The following is a 24,870-nucleotide window of genomic DNA, read 5'->3' on the forward strand; positions in this document are numbered from 1 at the left end:
CAGAGACATGCTGATCCCGTTGCGCCACAGTGGGAACTCCCTTGCAAATGATTTCTAAAACACAATGTCAAGGAGTTCCCGTTGTGGCTCAGCGGTAACAAACCCAACTAGTATCCATGAGGATGCGGGATCCATCCCTGGCCTCGCTCAGTGGGTTAAGGACCTGGCGTTGCTGTGAGCTGTGGTGTAGGTCACAGACGTGGCTTGTATCCCACATTGCTGTGGCTCTGGTGTAGCCTGGCAGCTACAGCTCCTATTCGACCCCTAGCCTAGGAACTTCCACATGCAGTGGGTGTGGCCCTAAAAAAAACAAAACAAAACAAAATATATATCTTCGTAATATGCAAGAGAGAAAACACTATCTACCCTGCTCCAGTGCTGAAGAGCTCATTGACCCAGGATGAAATCTGGATTCTGTAAGGTGCTCTAGCGTCGTCTCGGGACTGACCTCTGCACATCGTTTTCCAGCACCCAGCCCCACCCATTCCTCCCTCGGCCCCCTGGGCACCCTGAACATCCCAGCCATGTCGGACGCATGCTATTCCGAGCTCCTGTTTTTCTCTCTTCCTGAGGTGGCCTTTCTCTCCCTACTCTTTTACCCAACTGGCCCCAGTTTATCTTTAAGTGATATCACTTCCTCAGAAAATCCCCCAGATGGGTGCTATAAGAGATGGGTGCTATAAGCGGCATCTCTCTTACGTGTGAACCTGTTTCCCCACAATTACTCTGTTTACGACCCATCAAATTGCTTTTCCATTTCCTGTTTACAGGTTCTTGCCACGTCTTAGGAGGATTCTAGAAGGCTGGGCATTTATCTTGCTCACCGCCCCCTGGCCCCAGCACAGTGCCTGACAAGTGAGTGTTCAAGAAACATTTGCCAAGTGATTCCGTGGGGAACTAGGACACATTGAAGCCTGTTAAAACCCTAAACCTTGGAAATACGGCAAAAGCATAACTAGTGGTCCTTTTGATGTCAAAGACAACATAATAATAAAGGGCTTAGAGACAGTCATGCTGAAGCAGCACAGGTGGCCATCCTCTGGCACCCGCGTGACGGTCGTCATCTGGGGACCTGCTGAGAGGCCCGTCGCCCACATTTCCCCCAAGCCTGGAAACAATCTCCCCTGCAGAGAGGGAGCAGCGACGGAGTCTGAGTTAACTGGACGTCGGCCACTGGCGGGGCGACAGTGTGACAGACCAGCTGGCACACGTGCAGTTCCCTCTGGCTGCTCCCAGCAGAACCCAGCATGCTCGTTGAGATGGGGCTGGGGCTGTGAGGCAGGGGGAGGGGACCCCCTTCCTGGGAGGGGGACAGACGGCAAGGAGGCCTGGGTGGGTACTAGGACGAATTCTCCGTGACTCACTGTCTGCTTCCTCAATCCGTTTTGGGCCCGCCTTGGCGTGGGGGTGGGGGGCCAGCCAAAGTGGGAATGAGGGCTCTTGCAGAAGCTCAGCGGCCAGCACACCCTCAGGCCATTCCTCTGGTCAGGGGTGGGGTGCTTCCAGGCCACGGCTCCAAACCTGGGTGCTGAGCGGCTGTTTCATCCCATGCACACCATTCCCGATCCCCCAGCTTCCAAATGCATCACGGCTGCATCAATAGTGAACTTAGCAACAGTGGCGGTTTAGAAGGAATGTGATGGGCCTTCTTGAAAGCTACAAAGGCATGCTCGGGACCCTGTCTCAGCCCCTCCTAGCAATGGGGACACAACCTGAAGGCACAGGACTGAAGGCCTGAAGGTCTGGGGTCCCCCTTCCCACCCCACCTTCCATCTCCCCCAGTCCCTCCACAGCAGCTGGCCGGGGAGCGGCCCTTCCCACGGGACCTTAATTTCTTCTTTCAGGAGCTGAAAGCCTCCCTCCTTGGCCTTCTCAGAAGATAGGACATTGTCCGCACCTAAACCAGAGCTGATGGCAAACACTCTGGGTGAGTCTTGCCTTCCTTACTCTCCACTCATTAAGTCACCGCTAAGGACAACACGGGCCCAGCCTGCAGGAGGCGCTCTTAAAGGGCCCAGCCGAACTCGGCAAGCGAGGGGTGGCAGCGACCCCCTTCAAGGCCCACATCACTTCCTCTTCTTACTTCTCGTCAACCCTCCTTTCTGGACACAAGAAGAAGCAAATGGACTCACCGGTTCCTGAACGCAGGCTGAGCCAGCTGCAAGGTGGAGACCCGCGTTTGGTCAGGGCTGAATTCATGTTTGACCTCTGGAGTGGTGGCACCTCGTCCGGCCCTTGAGCCACGTGCTAGCCCTAGCCCCACAGTCGCTGTCCCTCTTGGCCCAGCTGCAGTCCCAACAGCGGAGGGCTTTGCCCAGACTCAGGTCCAATCCCAGTTTCTCCAGCTGAACCGTCTGCACAGAAAACCAGCGAGCTCTCAGCCCTGCCAATTTGCTTCTCCTCCGACACAGACCCTCTGGGCGTCGCATATTTTAACATATGGACTCTGTGGCCGCGTTTTGCACCACGTCTCCTTGCTGGTGGCTTTCTCCCCTTGGATTTTCCATCCCCAAGTACCCATATGCTCCCTGGCATGCACGTCTCACACTGTGGGCCGCCTGGGCGGGTGACCGCCCTCCTTTCCTGGAATCAGCGCCACGGAGACCCTGGTCTCCGCAGTCCCACCAGCCTGTGGCAGTCCCCTGGCTGGACTCCTTGGCCAGGAGGAAGGCCTGAAAGTTTGGCGGCTTCTCCCTCCCTGCCCGGCAGACCTTCACAGACTGGAGACCAACCCAGTTCCAAAGTATTAGAGAAACCCCAGCCACAGTCCACCGAACGCCACGGCTCGGGGGCCGGTCACCATGGCAACCCTTGGCTTCCCAGCCCAGCACATCGTCTGCCCTGCCGGCTCTGTGTGCTGACTCCCAAGACTGCTTACTCAGCTCCTGGGATCTCCAGATTGGACCTGCTGCCCCCCAGGTCCAAGTGCGGCTCCTCTCAGACGGCTCCCTCGCCCCGCGGGCTGCCCTCGCCCCATTCTTTTCCTGGCAAAGCCTTGGAAACCTTTAACTCAGCAGGGCCTCCATGGAGGCCTGACATCACATGGCTTCTTCCCCCCGCTGCACAGATGGCCCCCATATTTATTTTAGCCACTGTTTGGGCTGGCTCGTCAGCCACGTCTCGGTCCCTCTGCCAGGCCCCACCCTCGGTGTGCAGGCCGAGGGGCTGAGCGCTCGCTCGGGGACAGGCAGTGACAGCACAGACCCCTGGCCTGCTGGCTCGCTTTCTGTTTGAACCCTCCTGGGAGCAAAATTATTTCTCCCCCTGACACACACGCAAAGAGAGTCCAGAAATGATTTCGTTTACATACTTGTGCCCAAACAAATACATTAATGTAAAATTCCCACTGCAGTTTATCCCACTCAATACTTAAAAAACGGAAAGAACAGTACAGGCCCTTTTTTCCAGACAGGTTTCCCGTCTTCCCCGCTGTGACATCCAGAGTTCACTACCCTCCTCCAATGGTTCTGCCATAATTTCTCTTAGGCACTGAAATGATTTCCTGGAATAAAATGATCTATTTATATCTGTAACAGAATTACACAATTAAATTCATATTCTCAAAAAATATTTAATGGTACAGAAGTTCACATGTTCGGTGGTTTGTTTGTTTTTTTTTTTTGGCAGAAGTTCACATGTTAAGTGAAAAGAGCTGGACAGGAAACCATACATACAGGAGGACACCAACCCTGTCAAACACCTGCAAACATGTGCATTTAAAAAAAATACCAGATGAGACAGCGCCGCAGCATCACAGTGATTACGTGGGAGGGATTTCAGGGTCACTTCCTGCATGGGTGCATCAGTCGCATGATTGGGGTTATGAAAAGCTCCTGGGAAGGGGATCTCACTGGAAGCCGCAGAGCCACCCGCCCAGGCCCTCAATGGCACCTGCAGCAGGAGGAGGAACAGCGTCCCCAAACCTGCCTTGGGGCAGCTGGGGAAGATGGTCAGCGATGCAAACATTTTGTTTCGGCTTCCACCCGACCTGACTGCGAGGGACACCATCGTGGACATGCCTTCCAGGATTCACAACCCAACCAGAGACAGGCCACATGCGAAGAGGCACCCCCCACGCCTGCCAGAGACATGCCTCATGCCCTTCTCAAGCAGGGTCCCCTAAGGAAGCGCTATTGCCCATCTTAAAGAAGGAAACAGGCTCCGATTAAATACCCCCCCCCATTCTACTCCTTGCCAGTGGCCCAGCCAGGATTTGAACTCAGAGCGCTAACATCAAAGCCTGTTGTCATAGCCACACAGCCACATAGGAACCTAAGGGCAAAAACTGCCAGACAACTGAAATGTCCCATGTCACTTGGTCCTCACACCACCTGTCCGGCAGGGGTCCTGGTAGGGGCAATGGCTCCCTCGGCTTAGCCAGGGCCTCCTCAGCTGGCCACTCCAGATTTTAATTTCTCAAAAATCACAACGCAAAGCAGCCGAAGGGCCAGTTCAACCGCCCGGCCCCCTCCCTCAGGTCTTCTGTTCTACATGGAGGTCTCAGATACCCTGGCTCCTGCCCCCGGGCCTGACGGGGGACAGACGGGGACAAGGGAACCACCTCTGTTCCAAAAATAAGATCAGCCCTAGAACTGGAGACTCCTTCCATTTTCATGTCTGCCTGTTCTAGAAACAGATCTAGAGAATGAACTTCAAAGAAGCACAAAATCGGTCCCGTGTTCCAAGTCAACATAGAGCCCTTTCTCTTGAAAGAGCAGGTGCTGCTCTGAAAATCACACACAGACATGATTAAGACTGTTGGTTGAGATTAACTCTCACTACCCTCCTGAACCACCACCGGCTGTGGAAACGACAGGAGGCCCAGGCCATCGACACTGAGAGTAAAACGGGCAGACACCCAAGGTGGTTGCCCAGCCTGGCACACCCCAGGCTGACCCCAGAGCCTGACCCCAGCATCTCTGGCCAGCTGACCAATGGCTGACAGCTCCCTCTAGCGGCAACGCTTGTCTTCTCCACCGATGGAGACTAACGACAGGGAAGCTTAAAGGCCCGGGACACGGGACACAGGTAAGCCTGGGCTTAATGAAAATGCACGTGATCAGCCACCACTTTCATTCGTCCTGAGACATGCTGCTAAAGACCTACAGTGAGTTCTCTTGTAAAGACACAGGACCTGGGGAAGGAGGCAAAATGCTGATGGACTGTCAATATTCTCTGCGAGGTCACGACAGAGAAACATGTACAAGATAAACTGAGATATAAATAGATCTTAAATGGCCTCTAGGGTATCAAAACTAACCCTAGAGCGTCCACGAGGTGAGGAGAGGCCACCAGAGTACTTTAGACAAATATCAATAGTTTAAATGAACGTACATGTAAATGCACACATCCTAAGGGTCCTTCAGGTCCAGCTGAGATGCTGCCTCAGGAAGTCTCTCACCGGCCTAAACGCAGAAACGACACGATCTGACCGGGTTGTGCTGACTTTTACCAAAACCCCTTCTGACCTTGGAGGGCAAAGAATCCTGACCACCAGGGAGAAGATGAAGACAGGACATCCACTGTTCCCCATAGTCTCTGGGAGGACAGCACCATCACTGGCAGAGTTCATGTCCTGCCGCCAAAGCCAAGGGCACGGCCCCCCTTCCAGTCCTAAGTCTTCCAGACCGCCTGGTTTCCGGCTCTGCCCACCGTATGTTTTCAATCTCAGACCAGAAGTCAGTTAGGACAGATGTAGTTTTAAAGAGGCCCCAGGACAGGCTTCTTGGATTTGAGAGAATTTTTTTCAGCACAAGACCATCAGATAGATTTTTTAAAAAAGGCTCTTGAATCAACCTTTTCTCCATGGAAACTTGATTAAATTCAACAGGTGAAATGCAAGCAGAACCCTTGACCCGTGTGCATGGCATCAAATGAGCAGGGGTTGGGGGGGGAAGGGTGCCCACCTGGTGAGGCCCCAGTGGCCGCCACATCCTGTGATGCGGTCCACCTGCTGGCCAGCCTGCCTCCTTCCCGGTACGTTTCTGCAGTCCCAGTTTCCCCCATTTTTTTTTTTTTTTTCCTTGGTCTTTTTCGGGCCGCACCTGCAGCATATGGAAGTTCCCAGGCTAGGGGTCAGATCAGAGCTGTGGCTGCCGGCCTTCACCACGGCCATGACAACACCGGATCCTTAACCCATGGAGGCCAGGGACTGAACCTGCATCCTCTCAGTCACTGTATTGGGTTATTAACTCGCTGAGCCACAACGGGCACTTTTTTTTTTTTTGGCTGCATGTGCGGCATGTGGAAATTAGCAGGCCAGGGACTGAACCTGTGCCACAGCAGTGACAACACCGGATCCTTAACCACCAGGCCACCAGGGAACTCCTTCAGTTTTTCTATTCTTATCCAGATTCCAACAACCAGGTCCTCAAAAACCTTTTTGAGGAATCTACCATGTTCTTAAAACTGTTTTAAAACGGTGCTCAAACTTTTCCCTGCTGCTTTGTCCCTTTAGCGAGTAAAAGAGAAGGCTGGGGAATCTCCAGGTCACCTGGATTCAAAAAGAGGCTTTCACGTACTCTAAACACCCACGAGTTATGCAGGAAAGACTGGCCGCCGGTAAGAGCACCGTTTGGGCCACAGAACCCTGTGAGTCTGCTGCCGCCAGGCTGGAGGTGGAGTCCAGCTCCCGGGGGAAAAGTCCCTCGCCGCGGTGGGGGCATCACTGTCAGTGTGTGTTTCGATAGAGTTTAGGTTTGGGGTGCACTTTCTCTCTCTGTGTTTCCTTGATTTCTCTTGCTCCAATTTTCTCTGATGCTCCAGGAAGTTTAAAATTATAATCTGTTGTGACGTAAGGGATCGTCCCTTCGAGCCCACGCTGAAATACAAACACAGAGAAAATACGTGGAAACACATCAAATCTGGCCATGAAGAGCCTGCGGTTTCCTTATCCCCCCCCCCGAAGGCAGCGTTAAAAGCCAGAGTCTGGGTGAAATCCTCCGGCTCCTCGGTCCCACCCACCACTCAACCCCACAAACACATCACATGGCACGAGAACGGGGGGTGGAGGTTCTCTCTCAAACCAGCAGGTGACGGGGGGACACTGGCTGCCTTCCCCGTCTGGGGTCACACAGATGCTCTTGGCCAACACGACCCTCTGTGACCTTCCCCCGGGCGCCCCTGAGGACGGTATTCAGGAAGGGCCACCCTGGGATGCCCCCTCTCCTCTCGCCCTTGACCCCCTGTTGCGATGACGGCTCTACCCCAGGGGCGCCTGACCGTGACTGCTGCCCATTCACAGCCCTGGACCTCGGAGGCCACGTGGACACCCGCACTGTGCCTGGCTTGCCTCCGAAATAACCCGCTCCTGGGACTCTGGCCCCGGCGTTGGGTCCGCACAGCCCACTGTGGGCACGGCCAGTGGGCTCGGGGGCGGCCCTGGGAGCCGGGCTCACCTGGCTCTTGAGGACACACTGCGGAATGGAAATGGCTCCGACCAGCAGACAGTTCACGAGCCTCAGCTGCTCCGGGGGCACAGGTGTGAGTATGTGGTAAAGCCTCTTCTCCATGTCAACCCCTCTGCAGATTCCTGGACGGCACACAACACGACATGCACACAGCCCACCCTGCTGGACGACGGCGAACCTCCCCGCCACCCACAACTGCAGAATGGCCTGGAAGGCAAGACTTTCAACTCCCAGAACTATACCCTGCTGCATACTGACCTCAGCGGGAAAGGGAGGCTTGGCGAAGGGGGCAGGGACCCACACCCGCTGGGCATGGCAGGACTGGGTCCAAGGCTGGACCCGTGTGAAGGGAAAAGCACCAGGGGGGCCCTGATCACGTGTGTGCCAGATCACCCCTGACGTGGGGAGTCCAGAGATGAGGCTTTCCCACGGGTCCAGGACAGAAGTGGGGTGAGTACAGTGAGAAGAGATGAGGTGGGGGACTCTGACATTCTGAAAACAGAAGGCACTAGGCCTGCGAGCGGGCTGAATGTGGTGACAAAGGCAAGGGGTGCCAGGAGGCCCCAGGGGCCTGGCCAAAGCACCAGAGTAAATCTTGAAAGGGCCACTGATGGTCTGGGAAACAGTGACAGTGCAGGGACGGGAGGAGGAGATCTGGGGAGGCCACTGGGGAGGAGGAGGCTGGACACCCACGACCTCAGTTTGGACCTAAGGCTCAGGTGCCGCCAAGCACACTGGCAACGGAGGCTCGGCACCCAACACGCCGCTGCACTGGAGAGATGCACGGAGGTGAGCCCGGAAGTGGCCTCTGAGCCCCCGCAGTGGGTACTGGCCTACAGAGAACGCGTCCAGCGAGGAGGCCGCGGCCAGGCCCAGAGGAACCCTACTTAGAGGAGCTGCCAGGAGAAGCAGAGCAAGGGCAGCTCGTCCTGCCCTCCAGCCCCCAAGGCCCACCGTACAGAAGGCAGAGAAGCTCTCTGATCCCTCTGGCCAAGTGACAGCTACAAGGTCAGGACCCAGCAGCCACAGCCCAAGAAGTGGATCACCTTCAGGATGTTTACAAAGGCACCTGTAACTCGGACTCACCAAACCCCAGACAATCACAGATGGGCGTCTGGGCCAGAAGGATGGGCCCGTGTGCATAACCCCTGACATCGTCCAGGATCTTGCAAAGGCCGACCCAGCTGGCGTTCACCGCGTATAGTATGTGGGTAGGAGCCACGTCGGCGTGAGTAACCCGCAGCGCGACGGCGTTGAAAGGGACCTGGAAAATAAGCTCACATCACCCTCTTTTCATTCGACTCAAAAGACGACTTTTCCCTTTTCCCTTTCTGGCCGCATCTGAGGCATGTGCAAGTTCCCAGGCCAGAGCTGGAACCCACGCCACAGCAGTGACCCGAGCTGCTGCAGGGACAACCCCGGATCCTTACCCTGCTGTGCCGCAGGGGAACTCCAATTTTAATTTTCACAAGATGACTATCTAAGGTTTTATCTGCCAAACTGCCTACCAAAAAGCATCTGGGAGTTCCCATTGTGGTGCAGCGGAAACAAATCTAACTAGGAACCATGAGGCTGCGGATTCGATCCCTGGCCTCGCTCAGTGGGTTAAGGATCCGGCGTTGCCATGAGCTGTGGTGTGGGTTGCAGACACGGCTTGGATCCTGCGTGGCTCTGGTGTAGGCCGGCAGCTACAGCTCCGATTAGACCCCCAGCCTGGGAACCTCCATATGCCACAGGAATGGCCCTGGAAATGGCAAAAAGACAAAAAGAAAAAGAAAAGAAAAATCGGAGTTCCTATCCTGATGCAGTAGAAATGAATCCGACCAAGAACCATGAGGTTGCAGGTTTGATCCCTGGCCTCGCTCAATGGAATGAGGATCTGGCATTCCCGTGAGCTCTGGTGTAGGTGGGCTCGGATCCGGCATGGCTGTGGCTGTGGTGCAGGTCGGCAGCTGCAGCTCTGATTCAATCCCTAGCCTGGGAACTTCCATATGCCGTGAGTGCGGCCCTAAAAGGCCAAAAAAAAAAGAGCACCATGCACCCAGCCAACCCCATCAGGGCTGGATGAGCCCCGCCTGGGGCTCCTGGCCCAGCCCAAACTTTTACTGTGGCCCCTGGGCAAGCTAACTCAGTGCCCTTGGCCTCGGTTCCACCATCAGTGAAACAAGGATAATAACAGGGCCTCGGTGAGCGAAGGGTCAGCACAGGCTTAGGAGATAGCATAGCGCAGAGGAAGTGTTTAGGAGATGTGGCCTGTTTCTCTCTTCTATTCCTGCATCATCTAGAATCCTACTCTTATATAGTTTCTGCCCAAAATATTTTTTTTTTAATGGCCGCACCTGCAGCATATGGAAGTTCCTGGGCCAGGGGTTGAATCTGAGCCACCCACAGTGACCTGAGCTGCTGCAGTACAATACCTAACCCACTGTGCCACAGTGGGAACTCCCCAAAGTAATTCATAAGAGTTTGGGATCCAAGATGTAAATACTTTACTGCTAGAATCTACTTTTTTGTTTTTAGCTGCCCCAAAGCTCAGGGAATTCCTGGGCTAGGGATCAGATCCAAGCTGCAGTTGTGACCTAGGCCGCAGATGGGGCAACACTAGATCCTTAACCCACTGTACTGAGCTGGGGATCAAACCTGCATCCTAGCGCTGAGAGATGCCACCTGATCTCCCTGCACCACAGCAGGAACTCCTCCTTTGGAGAGGGGGAGCCTGGGGCATGAGGAAGTTCCTGGGCCAGGGACTGAACCCACACAGAAATGGCAGTAATGCCAGATCCTTAACCTGCTGTGCCATATGGGAACTCCTTAGAATCTACTTTCACGATAACATGAAACTCTTTAAGAGTGAGCTCTGGGTACCAAGCCCTGCTGGGGACGCCGGGCCACTCTGTGAGGTCTGGTCCTGTTTGCAAATGACAGCCCAAGTTGCCCTCAGCTCAAGCGCTGGAGCTGGGCTGCCTGGGTGTAATCCTGGTGCCACTTCCAGCATTCGGCAGAACATTAACCAGGATGGCAAGAGTCACGGCCAGCGCAGCAGTGAAGGTCACAACTCTGGAGCTGGGCTGCCTGGGTCTGGGGCCAGCACTGCCACACATGCTGGATCACTCAGCCTCCCGTCTATCAAATGGGGACAGTCACCAAATAAATGCCACAGAGCTGCTCTGAGAAGAAAACGAGTGACGTGCTATAAAGTGGTTAGACGTGCACTTGGGGAGTTCCCACTGTGGCTCAGCGGTAATGAACGCAATCCACGAGGATGTGGGTTTGATCCCTAGCCTTGCCTAGTGGGTTAAGGATCTAGAGTGCTGGATCCACAGTGTTGCTGTGAGCTAAGGTGAAGGTTGCAGACGCGGCTCGGATTCCATGTTGCTGTGGCTGTGGCGAAGGCTGGATGCTGCAGCTCTGATTCAACCCCTAGCCTGGGAACCTCCATGTGCTGCAGGTGCAGCCCTCAAAGAGAAAAAAGGCATGCCCTCGGCGGGCAGAAAGGTGTTATGTGTTCATTAAGTAAAGAAAGTAAAGCGGTCCCCCCACAGTTGAGTTACCTGATAGGGTGTCAGGCCATGTAAGGGACAAAGTGGTTTGGGCACCGGGGGCTGCAGCTGGCCCAGGTAACCGAGCACGGCCAAGTCACGAAGAATCTTGTTATGGGATTCCCTGCAAAGCCAACGGGAGCGAGGTCAGCAGAGCTCTGAGCTCACGGGCCCACCTCCCACTCGAGGCAGGATACACCTGTCCACACGGCCCCACACGTGCAGACCCGCCTTTCTGCAAACCCATAGGAAATCCCTGGAGTCAAAGCCCCCGGCAACCAGACCCCAAGGCCGGTTCTGGGTCTTCCCCCTGGGGAGGTGACCCAGTGGAAACAAGGGACCTCCTTCACACACAGGAGCCGGGGCAGAGATCTGAAAGCCTCAGAGGACGTCTTCCTGCGGAGGAAGTGAGGGGGACAGACGACTCGTTCAGCTGAAGGACACCTGCTTCTGCGGCTGGGCTGTGGCTGCCTTACCTATTTCTTTCGGTTTTTCTAGACACAAACTCTGACTTAACGGACATCAGCTTGTATCCGGGAAACACAAGCGGGCTCTCTTTTTCTTCATCAGCAAATTCCAAATGCTCAGCAAACTCTGCCAGATGGAAACCCCTGTTTCTGACTTTGGATTTGCTTTTTGTGTACAAGCCGTCCATGTCGTCCACGTAGTCAGGGGTGAGGTTCGGCATGTATTTACTCCGGCTGGAACTGAACTGAACGACGTGGCTCGGGGACAACAGTCGGATCAGGTCCACGAGCAGCAAGAGACCTTTGTCTGCGAGGAACGAGATGACAGCAGCGCAGTCAGGGCACAAAACAATGACACACCCCTACGAGAAGCTGCAACTCTGCTTCCAAGACTCAGATGAGAAGAATCTCAGTATTTTCACACGCCTACATATAAAACAGATAAAAGACAAGGTCCCACTCTACAGCACAGGGAACTGTGCTCAATGTCTTTCTTGGGGGGTGGGCACACCTGCGGCACATGGACGTTCCCAGGCCAGGGGTGGAATTGGAGCTGGAGCTGCCGGCCTACACCACAGCCACAGCCACACCAGATCCTTAACCCACTGAGCAAGGCCAGGGGTCAAACCCACATCCATGTGGATACTAGTCAGGTCTGTTTCCACTGAGCCACAACGGGAACTCCTCAGTATCTTGTAAGAAGTGTTCCCTGGTAGATCCAGTTTTGTCACTGCGTGGCTCAGGTGGCTGCTGTGGCTCGGGTTCAATCCCCGGACTGAAACATGCACAGGCCACAAGTGCGGGGGGAATCTTGTAATAAACGACAGTGGAAAAGAACATGAAAGTGAATATACGGTGGGTTAAGGATCTGGTGTTGCCACAAGCTGTGGTGTAGGTCGCAGACACAGCTCAGATTCTGCAGGGCTGTAGCTGTGGTATAGGCCAGCGGCTACAACTCTGACTCAGCCCCTAGCCTGGGAACCTCCATGTGCTGTGGGAGTGCAGCCATAAAAGCAAAAACAAAAAAACAAAAAAACAAAACAAAAAAAAAAAACCCTGAATATATATGTATAACTGAATCATACAGCAAAACCTAGCAGGAGCATTATAAACCAACTCTATTTCAATAAGAAAAAAAAAAGGAATCTTCTAAAACCCAGGCTTCCGCACTAATCATTAACGCCTGAAAGTCAGGCTGATTCCCACTGGCTGTCCCTGTAGGATGCGCAACCCCCCCCCCCCCCCCCGCCTTACCTGCCACCCAGCCCATCGTGTTGACGATAAGCGGGGCCTCTCTCTTGTAGGAGCTGAACACATACTTGATTATCTCAATATAGTTCTCAAAGTTGTCTTTACAAGAAGTCTTCCCGTAATACACCATCTTCTGTGGCGTCCTCTGGTGAGTGAAAGGTGGGCCTGAGGAGATGAAGGTGAGACCCATCAATCCACAAGTATTTATTCATGTATTTATGCTTCTGTCTTTTATTTCAGGGGCCATACCTACCGCATACGGAGGTTCCCGGGCTAGGATTTGAATCGGAGCTGCAGCTGCCGGCCGACACCACAGCCACAGCAACGCAGGATCCGAGCCATTTCTGTGACCCGCAGCACAGCTCACGGCAACACCAGATCCTTAACCCACTGGGCAGGGCCAGGGATCAAACCCACATCCTCATGGATACTAGTCGGGTTCATTTCCACTGAGCCACAATGGGAACTTCAATCCATGAGTACTTAAAAGGTGGCAAGGGTTTGCTTCAGCCACTGTCCCTGACAAAGCTCCTCAGGAAATCTGGGACCACCCTACACTAGGAATAGCTGTGCTCTCACTTTCACAAATCTAAGCTCCCAACTTCGTACAAAGACGCACTCACGTTTACCGACAGAGTTGACCCCAATTATGTGCCAATGTGGCCATGCACTCAACAAACACTTCCTGATAGTTAGGGCATCTTCCTAGACACTTAGGCTATGTCTGTAAGCAGAACAAATACCCCTGTCCTTGTAGGGCTCACAGGCTAATGAAAGAGCGATCACAGCAGCAGCAGTTGCTCGCTGGAATAGAGCACTTACTGTGACCCAAGAATGCGACATACAGTCTCTAGGTTTCAGAAACACCCTATAAGCAGGTAGCATTACTTTCCCCATTTTTACAGACACAGATAGTAGCCATCAGCTGGGCTTGAACCCAGGGGGTCCAGCTCCAGAGCTGATGTTTCCCAAGCCACTTCCTGTCCCCGCTGGCTGGGGCCGGGGTCGGCACCCGCGGCAGAAAGGTAACCAGGACGAGGGTACAAGGCTGTCGGCAGGGCAAGAGCCTTGGTGGGTTTGGCTGGCACGAGGCCACCTGGGCTGGGGCTGGCTCCCCTCAAGGCTGGGGCCGGTGTTCCAGGCAGCCCACAACTGAGAGTGGCTTTTATTGTGGAGGGACAGAACCAACACAAAAGGAATGAGCAGATACACCTAGAATCACTGTTAACCACAGTTCTTACGATCAGAGACGGAACTTATCAGCATGGAAAGAGAAGGTTGGAGTTCCCGTCGTGGCACAGCGGAAACGAATCTGACTAGAAACCATGAGGTTGCGGGTTAATTCTGGCCTCGCTCAGTGGGTTAAGGAGCCGGTGTTGCCCTGAGCTGTGATGTAGGTCACAGACGCAGCACAGATCCAGTGTTGCTGTGGCTGTGGTGTAGGCTGGCAGCTGCAGCTCCGACTCCACCCCTAGCCTGGGAACCTCCATATCCCTTGGGTATGGCCCTAAAAAGCAAAAAAAAAAAAAAAAAAAAAAAAAAAAAGAGGTTAACTCAGTGACCCCCCGGGGTGCCAGATTAGAATCAGAATGATCAGTGCAAACTCATGGTTCTGAAAAAAACAGCAAGACATAGGAGTTCCCTGAATAGTGCAGTGGGTTAAGTATCTGGCATTGCTACAGCTGTGGTACAGGTCACAGCTCTGGCTCAGACTGGATCCCTGGCCTGGAACTTCCATATGAATAGACTTGAATAGACATTTCTCCAAAGAAGACACACGGATGGCCAACAAGCACATGAAAAAATGCTCACCATCCCTGATTATTAGGGAAATGCAAATCAAAACTACTATGAGGTACCACCTCACACCAGTCAGAATGGCCCTCATTAACACGTCTACAAATAACAAATGCTGGAGGGGATGTGGAGAAAGGGAACCCTCCTGCACTGTTGGTGGGAATATAAATTGGTACAACCACTATGGAAAACGGTATGGAGGTACCTCGGAAAACTAAACACAGAACGACCATAGGACCCAGCAAATCCCACTCCTGGGCATCTATCCAGACAAAACATTCCTTGAAAAAACACACATGCATCTGTATGTTCACTGCAACACTATTCACAATAGCCAAGACACGGAAACAACCTAAATGTCCATCGACAGATGAACGGATTAAGATGTGGTATGTGGAGTTCCCATCGTGGCGCAGTGGTTAATGAATCCGACTAGGAACCATGAGGTTGCGGGTTCGGTCCCTGCCCTTGCTCAGTGGGTTAACGATCCGGCGTTGCCGGGAGCTGTGGTGTAGGTTGCAGACGCGGCTCGAATCCCACGTTGCTGTGGCTCTGGCGTAGGCTGGTGGCTACAGCTCCGATTCAACCCCTAGCTTGGGAGCCTCCATATGCCGTGGGAGCGGCCCAAGAAATAGCAACAACAACAACAACAAAAGACAAAAAAAAAAAAAAAAGAAAAAGAAAAAAGAAATGATAGGAGATCTAAAAATTGGGACCACATCCTGTGTGGATGGACAGGAAGACTACTCAATCTAGAGACTCAACACAAGCCCTATCAAAATCCCGAGTCTTTTCCCCAGAAATGGAAAAGCCTATTCAGATTCATATGGAATTGCAGAGTCTGGAAGCCAAGACAATCCTGGAAAAAAAACAAAGTCACAGAACTCACATTTCCCAACTCTGAAAAGATACAATAGTGGGAGTTCCCGTCATGACCCAACGGAAACGAATCCCACTAGTATCCATGAGGTCACGGGTTCGATCCCTGGCCTTGCTCAATGGGTTAAGGATCCGGCATTGCCATGAGCTGTGGTGTAGGTCGCAGACATAGCTCAGATTCTGCATGGCTGTGGCTGTGGTGTAGGGTGGCAGCTGCAGCTCCGATTCGACCCCTAGCCTGGGAACTTCCATATGCCTCGGGTGCGGCCCTAAAAAGTAAAAATAAATACATAAATAAATAAATGAGGTGGCCAGAATAGGGAACTGGCCTGGGAATTTCCACGTGCCAGACACAGGTGCCCCCACCTCCCCAGAAAGCATGGAATTCTGATTTGGATTCTGAACCATTAAAAGAACGTTAGTAGGATAATTGGTGAATTCTAAATAAAATCTATAGATTAGTTAACGGTATCATATCAATGTCAATTTCTTGGTTTAGATCACTGTGCATGGTTATATAAGATGCTTAATTATTAGGTAAAAAGTATGTTCCTAATTTATACTTAAAAATGAATGAGGGGGAGTTCCCGTCGTGGCTCAGTGGTTAACGAATCCGGCTAGGAACCATGAGGTTGTGGGTTCGATCCCTGGCCTTGCTCAGTGGGTTAAAGGATCCGGCGTTGATGTGAGCTGTGGTGTAGGTTGCAGACGCAGCTCGGATCTGGCGTTGCTGTAGCTCTGGCGTAGGCCGGTGGCTACAGCTCCAATTTGACCCCTAGCCTGGGAACCTCCACATGCCGCAGGAGCGGCCCAAGAAATGGCAAAAAGACAAAAAAAAAAAAAAAAAAGGATGAGGTGTTCCCATCATGGCTTAGTGGAAGCTATTCTGACCAGTATCCATGAGGACGCAGGTTCAATCCCTGGCCTCACTCAGTGAGTTAAGATCTGGCGTTGCCGTGAGCTGTGGTGTAGGCCGGCGGCTACAGCTCTGATTCAACCCCTAGCCTGAGAACCTCCATATGCCACAGGTATGGCCCTAAAAAGAAAAAGTAAATAAATAAATAATTTTAAAAAAAAATAATAATAATATGGAGCCATAGAAAAGTACCACTGGGTTTTGCTTTTTGTTTTTTGTGGGTTAGAGGAATAGTTATGGGCAGACCATGAATTTGCTGGGGGGGGGGAATGATCATTTTTCCATATTTTATACTTTTCTTGAGCTTTCTGTAAACATCATTACTTCTGCATTTTACAAAAGCAAGACATTTAAGAAACATACAATAAACGATACATACCTAGAACTGGTTCTGTAATATTAAGTAAGGAAACACAACCTGGAGGAGTAAATTCCGTCTGTCCCAGATCACATTCCAAATAGTCAATGCAGGGTATGCTGACAATGGAAAAGAAAGAAAATCTTAGGCAGTTTTACTGTGTCCAGAGGAGAAATAAGATCATAAAGATTTTACGTGATACACAGGCTTAATCTGCCCTAGGTGGCCTCTGGCGGGATGTTGCCAAAATGACAACCAACCTAAAAAGAACAGTGAAGAGAACATGGGATGCAGGTTTGGCCATGGTGCCCACTTATATGGATACAAGTTTCTCTTTCCTAAAATTTTATCTTTTTTAAAAATTTTTATGTATTTACTTTTGCTTTTTAGGGCTGCACCTGTGGCACATGGAGCTTCCCAGGCTAGGCGTCGAATCGGAGTTACAGCTGCCGGTCTACACCACAGCCACAACCACACCGGATCTGAGCCACATCTGCGACAGGCACTGTAGCTTGTGGCAGTGCCGGATCCTTAACCCACTGAGTGAGGTCAGGGATCGAACCCACGCCCTCACAGTTACAGCCAGATTTGTTTCCACTGAGCCACAAAAAGAACTCCAAATTTTATCTTTACTTATTTTTCTATTTTGGCTGGGACCTTGGTGTGCAGAAGCTTCCAGGCCAAGGACTGAACCCATGCCACAGCAGTGACAAGTCAGGTCCTTAACCCACTGAGCCACCAGGGAACCCCTAAAATTTTATCTTTGTTTTCTCTGCAGCTCCCATTCGACCCCAGCCTGGGAACTCCCACATGCTACAGCCACGGCTGTTAAAAAAAAAAAAAAGAAAAAGAAAAAGAAAAAGGGAGTTCCCGTCGTGGCGCAGTGGTTGACGGGTCCAACTGGGAACCATGAGGTTGCAGGTTCGGTCCCTGCCCTTGCTCGGTGGGTTGACGATCCGGCGTTGCCCTGAGTTGTGCAGACGCGGCTCAGATCCTGCATTGCTGTGGCTCTGGCGTAGGCCAGTGGCTACAGCTCCGATTGGACCCCTAGTCTGGGGACCTCCATATGCCGTGGGAGCGGCCCAAGAAACAGCAAAAATAAAGACCCCAAAACCCCCAAAAAACCGACTTCCTACCAAAAAATTTAGCAATGCGTCAAAACAGAATTAAAAACACTCTTACCTATTTAACAACTGGTTCATCAGGTATCTAATAAACGTTGACTTCCCCACGTCCTGCGAGCCACAAACCAGGATTACAGGGCAGCCGTCTACCTCTTCTGGAGATGAAACAGACAACGAGCCTGAGGACGAGCCTTTTCCCATCGCAAACCGGAATCCTCTGAGGCTCCGGGGAATAAACACCGACCCACCCGTGTCTGCCACTCACCGCAGGAAACGCTGACTAACTCTTCCATGACCGAAAAGGCGCTCTCAGTCAAACGAAGGCCGGTTTTTTTCTTCTCTCTTCTGATCCCCACAGACCTCAAGGTGAAATACTCCAGGTTAATCTGGAAAGGCGGGACCTGAAAGGAACAAGCCCGGTCAAGGAGAGGCGAGACCCGACGCTCGCCGCCCTGCAGTTCCAAAGGAGTGAGCCTCGCAAGCTGTGAGCTGGGCAAGGTCCACGTGATCCCGCCCTCTCTCTCCCCCCACACCCGACCCCTCCGTAAGCCTTGCCAACTGCCTTCCTAAGGTCGTCCACGTCTCTGTTTTCAGAGCTGACGCTCACTTCCAAGCGGCCATCGCCTCTGCAGGAGACGCCAGGGAAAATGCAAAAGTAACAGTGACGGTCGAAAGAGAAATTCACCCGCAGACCCAGCTGTAGATCAGGCTGGTGGTTTGCAGCAGAGTCAGGACCATCTCCAAAAACATCGAGCAAAAAGACCAAAAGCTGGAAGGATGTGGAAGACAGAGCCAGGAAGGCCAAAGGTGTTCTGCCAGAGGCACCAGGAAACCACAGGACCGCCCCCCACCCCAGGCAGGAAGAGCGGGACCCCAGCAGGAGCCAGAGGCAGCAGGGAGGAGGGGGGGGAGGGTACCAGGGGGAGACCCAGCCGAGACCACATCCTCAGGCGATCCATCAGCCCTGAGGATAAAGACACCATCGAAGGAGCGAGACTCTGCCTGGCGTGAGGATTCCTAGCAGCAGCTCCATTCTAGAAAATAGTGGGCCAAGTCCTTCAAGGTTCTGAGGAAAACTCCTTTTTCAACTTACAGTTCTACACTCTGCTCTGCTACCAATCACGGAGGATAAATAAGAACAGCTTATAATAATAATTATAATAAATTTAAAAAAAAAAAGAGTTCCCGTTGTGGCGCAGCAGAAACGAATCCAACTAGGAACCATGAGGTTGTGGGTTTGATCCCTGTCCTTGCTCAGTGGGTTAAGGATCTGGTGTTGCTGTGAGCTGTGGGGTCCGTCGCAGATGCAGCTCGGATCCCGTGTTGCTGTGGCTGTGCCGTAGGCCGGCAGCTGTAGCTCCGATTAGACCCTAGCCTGGGAACCTCCATATGCCCTAAAAAGCAAAAAGAACAGCTTATAAAAAGAGATAATCTGAAGTTCACTCTCCGCTGTATGTGAGAACACCACTCCGGATGTATTCACACCTGGAGAAAGTTACCCAAGAAAGATCATAAACAGTGGTGGCTCAGGAGGTCACGGGGCGGGGGGGCTGGAAATAAATGAAAAAAAAAAAAAAAAAGATGTGTTTGACGCTGGCATTTGGAACATTCACTTGGTAAGGCGGGGTTTCCATTTCCTTCTCCGCGCCCCGACCAAGCCTCTGGATTACATTCCCATAACCACAGTGGCCCATTCTTCATCCTGCCCATTCCAGACCTTCTCCTTTCAAACCTCTGCCCCCACTACCTAGGCCCCGCCCAGGGATCACCCTGAGCCATTTCACAGAGTAACAGCAAACTGTCAGTTTGAGGAGAGAGCTTCTCCTTGCCCTGGGCCCTGTCCTGGGCACTTCCTCCGGCCACTGTGAATGACCTGCCTTTGCTCCTAAGCCCAACCCCTCCCCACCGGCAGCAGAACCTCTCCCTGGAGGCCTTCCAGGCGCCCCATCTCTACTGTGCCATCAGCGTATGCTCTCCTGTCAACCTCCGCCACCCACTCCGTGCAGGCCCGAGGTTTCCCATCCATCCTGACAAAAACCTAAACTCTCTAGCTCACACCTACTCCTCCAACCACTGTTCATTTCTTTCTTCTTCCTTCCCTTCACAGCTAAACTCTCTAAAAGCAAAACCCCTTTGGACTAAACCTCCGAGTTCCTCTCTTTCCCAGCTCCTGACCCTCCAACATTCGGGCTGCCCCTCAGCAACCCAAGCACAGCCCTCCTGTCCACACTGGCCCTGCACCCAGCCTCCCTTCTCTGGCCTCCTCTCACTGTCCGCAGCTCTGGGTGCTTCCCGTACTTCCCAGGCCCTGACGGCACCCGCCTGCTCCCCACCAGGGTTCACCTGAGCACCCCTTCTCAGCCTTGGCTGTTCCCTTGCCTAGATCGCTGGGGCCTGCCTCCGGCTCAGACCCTGGCCCTTCTCATTTCTATCCATAGCAAGTCCTCGGTGCTTCTACCCCATCTCGTGGGCTCTGGAACTGTCTTCTGCTGAGAGCTCCCAAATTTACACTCCCAGCCTCTTTTCTCCAAACTCGACTCACATGTCCCAACTGCCCACTGACACCTGCAGCAGAATGGCTAAGAGGCATCTGAAAGCTAACAGACACCCATCTCCTCCGGCAGCGCCCCTAGCGCCTCGCACCACAGTGGTGCGGCCAGAAAGCCTGGTGTTGGTCCTTGAACCGTCCTCACACCTCACACCCAGTGTCTCTGACGTTCCTAGAGACTAGACACAATCGACTGGCTCAAGGGCGACAGTCACAGAAGCAGGCTTGACTTCAGGCTGTTTTTTGCCCAACAATATGGGCAGAAAAATTTGGAGACGCGGAAAGAGATGAGAGGACGTGTACGTACGATGAAATCACTCATTTAGAGTTCGGAGAAAATGTATACTGCCTGAACTTCGTAAATCAAGATATAAAGACAATCGCCTGAGAAAATGCCAAAAGGCTCGGAACCAACGACAACAGAGAGTGATGGCCTTCTCTGGGGAATGAAACTAAGGCGGCAGCAGAGGCAATGATCACGATACCTCCTTCTACGCTGCTTCTTACTGTACACACGAATTACACTCAGGGCAACTTACAGCACAGTATCACAGACAGACTGATCTTCCCAGGGAGCATCCTACACGGGCCTCTGACTGTTTGGGTGAAAGTAATTAGCAAAACTCTGAATGAAAACTGGTTCTACCTCTTGTACGAAAACGTAAGATAAACCTGGATGGCTGGTTATGAAGTTCACGGTGGAGGTTTTCAGGTGTTCTAGCATCATAACGGAACACAGAGGAGAGAAATTCTTCATCAACCAGCGTCTGTCATCTGTAAAGAGAAATACAAGCTGCTTTAGAAACAGAACTCCGCAGAGCTCCTGTCGTGGTGCAGCGGTTAACGAATCTGACGAGGAACCTTGAGGTTGCGGGTTCGATCCCTGGCTTCGCACAGTGGGTGAAGGATCCGGGGTTGACGTGAGCTGTGGTGTAGATCGAAGATGCAGCTCGGATCTGGCGTGGCTGTGGCTGTGGCTGTAGCTCTGATTAGACACCTAGCCGGGGAACCTCCATATGCCATGGGAGCGGCCCTAGAAAAGTAAAAAAGACCAAAAAAAAAAAAAAACAAAAAACCATAACAACGAAAAAAAACAGAACTCCATTAAGCTCTATGCCATTTAGGACTTCCCTCCCTTCTGCTAAATTCAAACTTTTTGAGAAAAGGAACTATGTTTGAGAGCCTTTCTCGGGGGCCATACTGCGTAACAGGAAAACACATGGGTAGAGAAGTCACCCCAGGTTTGCCACATAAAAGCCTGTGGCATCAGGCAACTTTCCTCATCTGTAAAATGGTGAAAACAATAGTTTCTCCACTGTAAATCAACTCTAACAGAAAAAATAAACATCATAAAAGAAAAACAAAAAACAATAGTTTCTCTCTCAGGACCCTGGCGAGGGTTTAAATAAATACAGGAAAGAATACAAAGCCTAGGTCACAGTAAACATATAAAAATTATGAGCTTTAAAAAAAAAAAAAAAAAAAAAAGAAGGGAGTTCCCGTCGTGGCGCAGTGGTTAACGAATCCGACTAGGAACCATGAGGTTGCGGGTTCAGTCCCTGCCCTTGCTCAGTGGGTTAACGATCCGGCGTTGCTGTGAGCTGTGGTGTAGGTTGCAGACACGGCTCGGATCCTGCGTTGCTGTGGCTCTGGCGTAGGCCGGTGGCTACAGCTCCGATTCAACCCCTAGCCTGGGAACCTCCATATGCCTCGGGAGCGGCCCAAGAAATAGCAACAACAGCAACAACAACAACAACAACAAAAAGACAAAAGACAAAAAAATAAAAAAAATCAGGAGTTCCCGTCGTGGCGCAGTGGTAAACGAATCCGACTAGGAACCATGAGGTTGCGGGTTCGGTCCCTGCCCTTGCTCAGTGGGTTAAGGATCCAGCGTTGCCATGAGCTGTGGTGTAGGTTGCAGACGCGGCTCGGATCCCGCGTTGCTGTGGCTCTGGCGTAGGTCAGTGGCTACAGCTCCGATTCAACCCCTAGCCTGGGAACCTCCATATGCCGTGGAAGCGGCCCAAGAAATAGCAACAACAACAACAACAACAAAAAAGACCAAAAAAAATAAATAAATAAATAAAATTAAAAAAATTAAAAAAAAATAAAAAATAAAAATTATGAGCTTTAGAAGTTTCCATCATGGCTCAGGGGTTAGCAAGACCAGCTAGCATCCATGAGGACGCAGGTTCAATCGCTGCCCTTGCTCAGCGGGTTAAGGATCCAGCATTGCCAGGAGCTGTGGTGTAGATCACAGACGTGGCCCAGATCCCACACTGCTGTGGCTGTGGCCTAGGGTGGCGGCTACAGCTCCCACTGGATCCCTAGCCTGGGAACCTCCACATGCCACAGGTGGGGCCCTAAAAAGGACAAAAAGACATAAATTATTAGCTTTATTATATGGTACATCCTCAGAAAATCACTCAGTTCTTTTCATTACCTCGGTTCAGATGCGACTTGAGCAAAGTCCGGGCTTCCCTTTTCATCTCCTTCTTGCTTTTCTCAGACACTGAGTAGTGAACTGCGGTGACAGTCAGGCGAGCGTGCGTATAGGTGGAGTACACGTCCTGAGCGGGCTGGCCTTGGCTGATGTTAAAACCGAGCACCTGCACTTGACCGTAGAGGCAGGTCACACGACAGATCCCGCTAAAGATGAAGCTCTAGATGGAAAGAAAAAAGAAAGGGAGAAAGAAAGTTACAGAGTCTGTTACTAACAACTAAAAACTTCAAAGTTCTTAACTGGCTGTGCAGACATCAAAAGGCGGCTGATTTCTAGTAACAGAGTACCTTGTAGGTGACTATCTAGTATTCCCCCCCCACCTGCTGTACAGCATGGGGATCAAGTTATTTTTACATGTGTACATTTCCCCCCCACCCTTTGTTCTGTTGCAATATGAGTATCTAGACGTAGTATTTTTAACTAATAGTATCACTATCTTTTTTTTCTTTTTAGGGCCACATCTGGGGCATATGGAGGTTCCCAGACTTGGGGTCAAATCGGAGCTGCAGCTGCCGGCTTACACCACAGCTGCAGTAATGCCCGATCCAAGCCGAATCTGCAACCTAAGCTGCAGCTTACTGGCAACACTGGATCCTTAATCCACTGAGAGAGGCCAGGGATGGAACCCACATCCTCAGGGACACTATGTCCAGTTAAGAGCCACAATTGGAACTCCAACTAACAGAGTATTTTAACTAATTAACATTTTAAACCTATGATCATATCCTACAGCAGCTATAGGGACAGAGAGTCTGTTTTTTTTTTTTTTTTGTTTTTCTTTTTAGGGCTGTACCCAAGGCACGTGGAAGTTCCCAAGCTAGGGGTCAAATCTAAGCTGCAGCTGCTGGGCTACCCACAGCCACAGCAATGAAGGACCCTAGCCAAGACTGTCACTTACACCTCAGCTCACGGCAGTGCTGGATCCTTAACCCACTGAGCAAACACAGGGATCAAACCTGTTCTCATGATACTAGTTAGATTCGTTACCGCTGAGCCACAATAGGAACTCCGGGACAGGCTGGTGAACACTGACCCAAGGGGGTCTCCCAAACTCAGCTCTGCTGTTCTCACGGCTCTCTGTCCTCACAAAGGCCCAGGCCTGCAGAGCCTCTGCCTTTCTTAGGGTTTTACTTCCCTCCTGCATAGAGGGGGACTGCCTAGACCAAGGTCCAGGTGAAGAGCAGGGGCCCTGCCATGAGGCTGCCAGAATGTGACTGTTGGCTCTGCCTCCACGTATACTTTTTGCCAAGTTACCTAAGCTATACTCTTCCTCTCTGTAAACATTCCTAGTGGTAATGACTCCATAGAGAGCTGGTAGTGTTAACGGAGTTCATATGCCCAAAACACTCAGAACACTTAAGGGCCCGGCATACCAAAGCACCCAGTAAATGCGGTCTATTCTTATAATTATTATTCTATTTTAAGTCCCTCCAGCTCCGCAGACCTAGAATTAGGGAGGTCCTTGTTACCCTCGGTTCAGCACCACCGCCCGAGGAATGCGCCCGTCTTACAGCCGGAGAACCCGCAGAAGGATACTGTCTCTCCCAGTCGGCAGCTGCCAGTCAGCAGCTCCCGGGGCTCCCCTCCACCCGCTCTGCCCGCCCGGCTCCCTCGGCGCGACCCACCTGCCCAAGCGGCAGCAGCACCAACGCACGGCCCGGGCCGGCCGGCCGCACTGGCGGGATGGAGAGGATGGCGGAACAACTTGTGGTCAGGTCCGCGGCCACGTCTGGGCTGGGGTCCGGCCTGGGGACCGCGGTCTTGGGCCTCCGGGGCGCCGCCGCGCGCGACACCAGGCAGCCGCCCTCCCGCCAGTCCACGCCGGCCGCCTGGGCATGCAGCAGCCGCCGCCGAAGCCGCCTTCGGCCGCACCAACGCAAAGTCCTGAGCCGCCGGCGGGGCCGGTGGCCGAGAATGAGTTGGGACCGGGCCTTGCGGGCCCGCAGCCACGTGGAGCGGGAGGAACCCCGCTTGAGCACCAGCACTGAGTCCGCCATGCTGGTCCCCGGCGCCTCTCTCTGGCGAATCTCGCGAGAGAGCCCGTCGCTCCGCCCCGCGGCCCGTCAAGCCGGCTGGGAG

General features: G+C 52.4%; 2 protein-coding genes across 3 annotated transcripts in view; both read right to left on the reverse strand.

Annotated features, from left to right (window-relative positions):
• The window catches only part of PLEKHG5 (pleckstrin homology and RhoGEF domain containing G5), a 52,507-nt gene extending 49,631 nt beyond the window's left edge, over nucleotides 1-2,876 (reverse strand). The window contains exon 1 of the mRNA XM_084962680.1: nucleotides 2,133-2,876. Within this exon, the coding sequence (XP_084818806.1) occupies nucleotides 2,133-2,199 (67 nt within the window). The 5' untranslated portion in view covers nucleotides 2,200-2,876. The remainder of the gene's footprint in view (nucleotides 1-2,132) is intronic.
• Nucleotides 2,877-3,551: 675 nt separating this feature from the next.
• Nucleotides 3,552-24,821, reverse strand: NOL9 (nucleolar protein 9). Of its 2 annotated transcripts, XM_003127541.6 has the most exons (12): nucleotides 24,417-24,821; nucleotides 22,732-22,951; nucleotides 20,935-21,062; nucleotides 18,006-18,141; nucleotides 17,799-17,895; nucleotides 16,638-16,735; nucleotides 12,670-12,831; nucleotides 11,425-11,722; nucleotides 10,961-11,072; nucleotides 8,496-8,673; nucleotides 7,398-7,531; nucleotides 3,552-6,820 (listed from the first exon to the last, which is right to left on the reverse strand). In XM_003127541.6, exons 1-12 carry the CDS (start codon nucleotides 24,786-24,788, stop codon nucleotides 6,671-6,673), a joined length of 2,085 nt encoding a protein of 694 aa, XP_003127589.2. In that variant the 5' UTR covers nucleotides 24,789-24,821; the 3' UTR covers nucleotides 3,552-6,670. The 2 variants fall into 2 exon arrangements, with proteins under 2 accessions (XP_003127589.2, XP_084818841.1); XM_084962715.1 differs by lacking the exons at nucleotides 22,732-22,951; nucleotides 24,417-24,821 and having other exon boundaries at nucleotides 20,961-21,062.
• Nucleotides 24,822-24,870: the final 49 nt, after the last annotated feature.

Source organism: Sus scrofa, chromosome 6 (genome assembly GCF_054392235.1).
Source record: "Sus scrofa isolate SSC_HxYL_T2T_F1_AM1 chromosome 6, Sscrofa_HxYL_maternal_Yorkshire_Landrace_v2.0, whole genome shotgun sequence".
NCBI lineage: Eukaryota > Metazoa > Chordata > Mammalia > Artiodactyla > Suidae > Sus > Sus scrofa.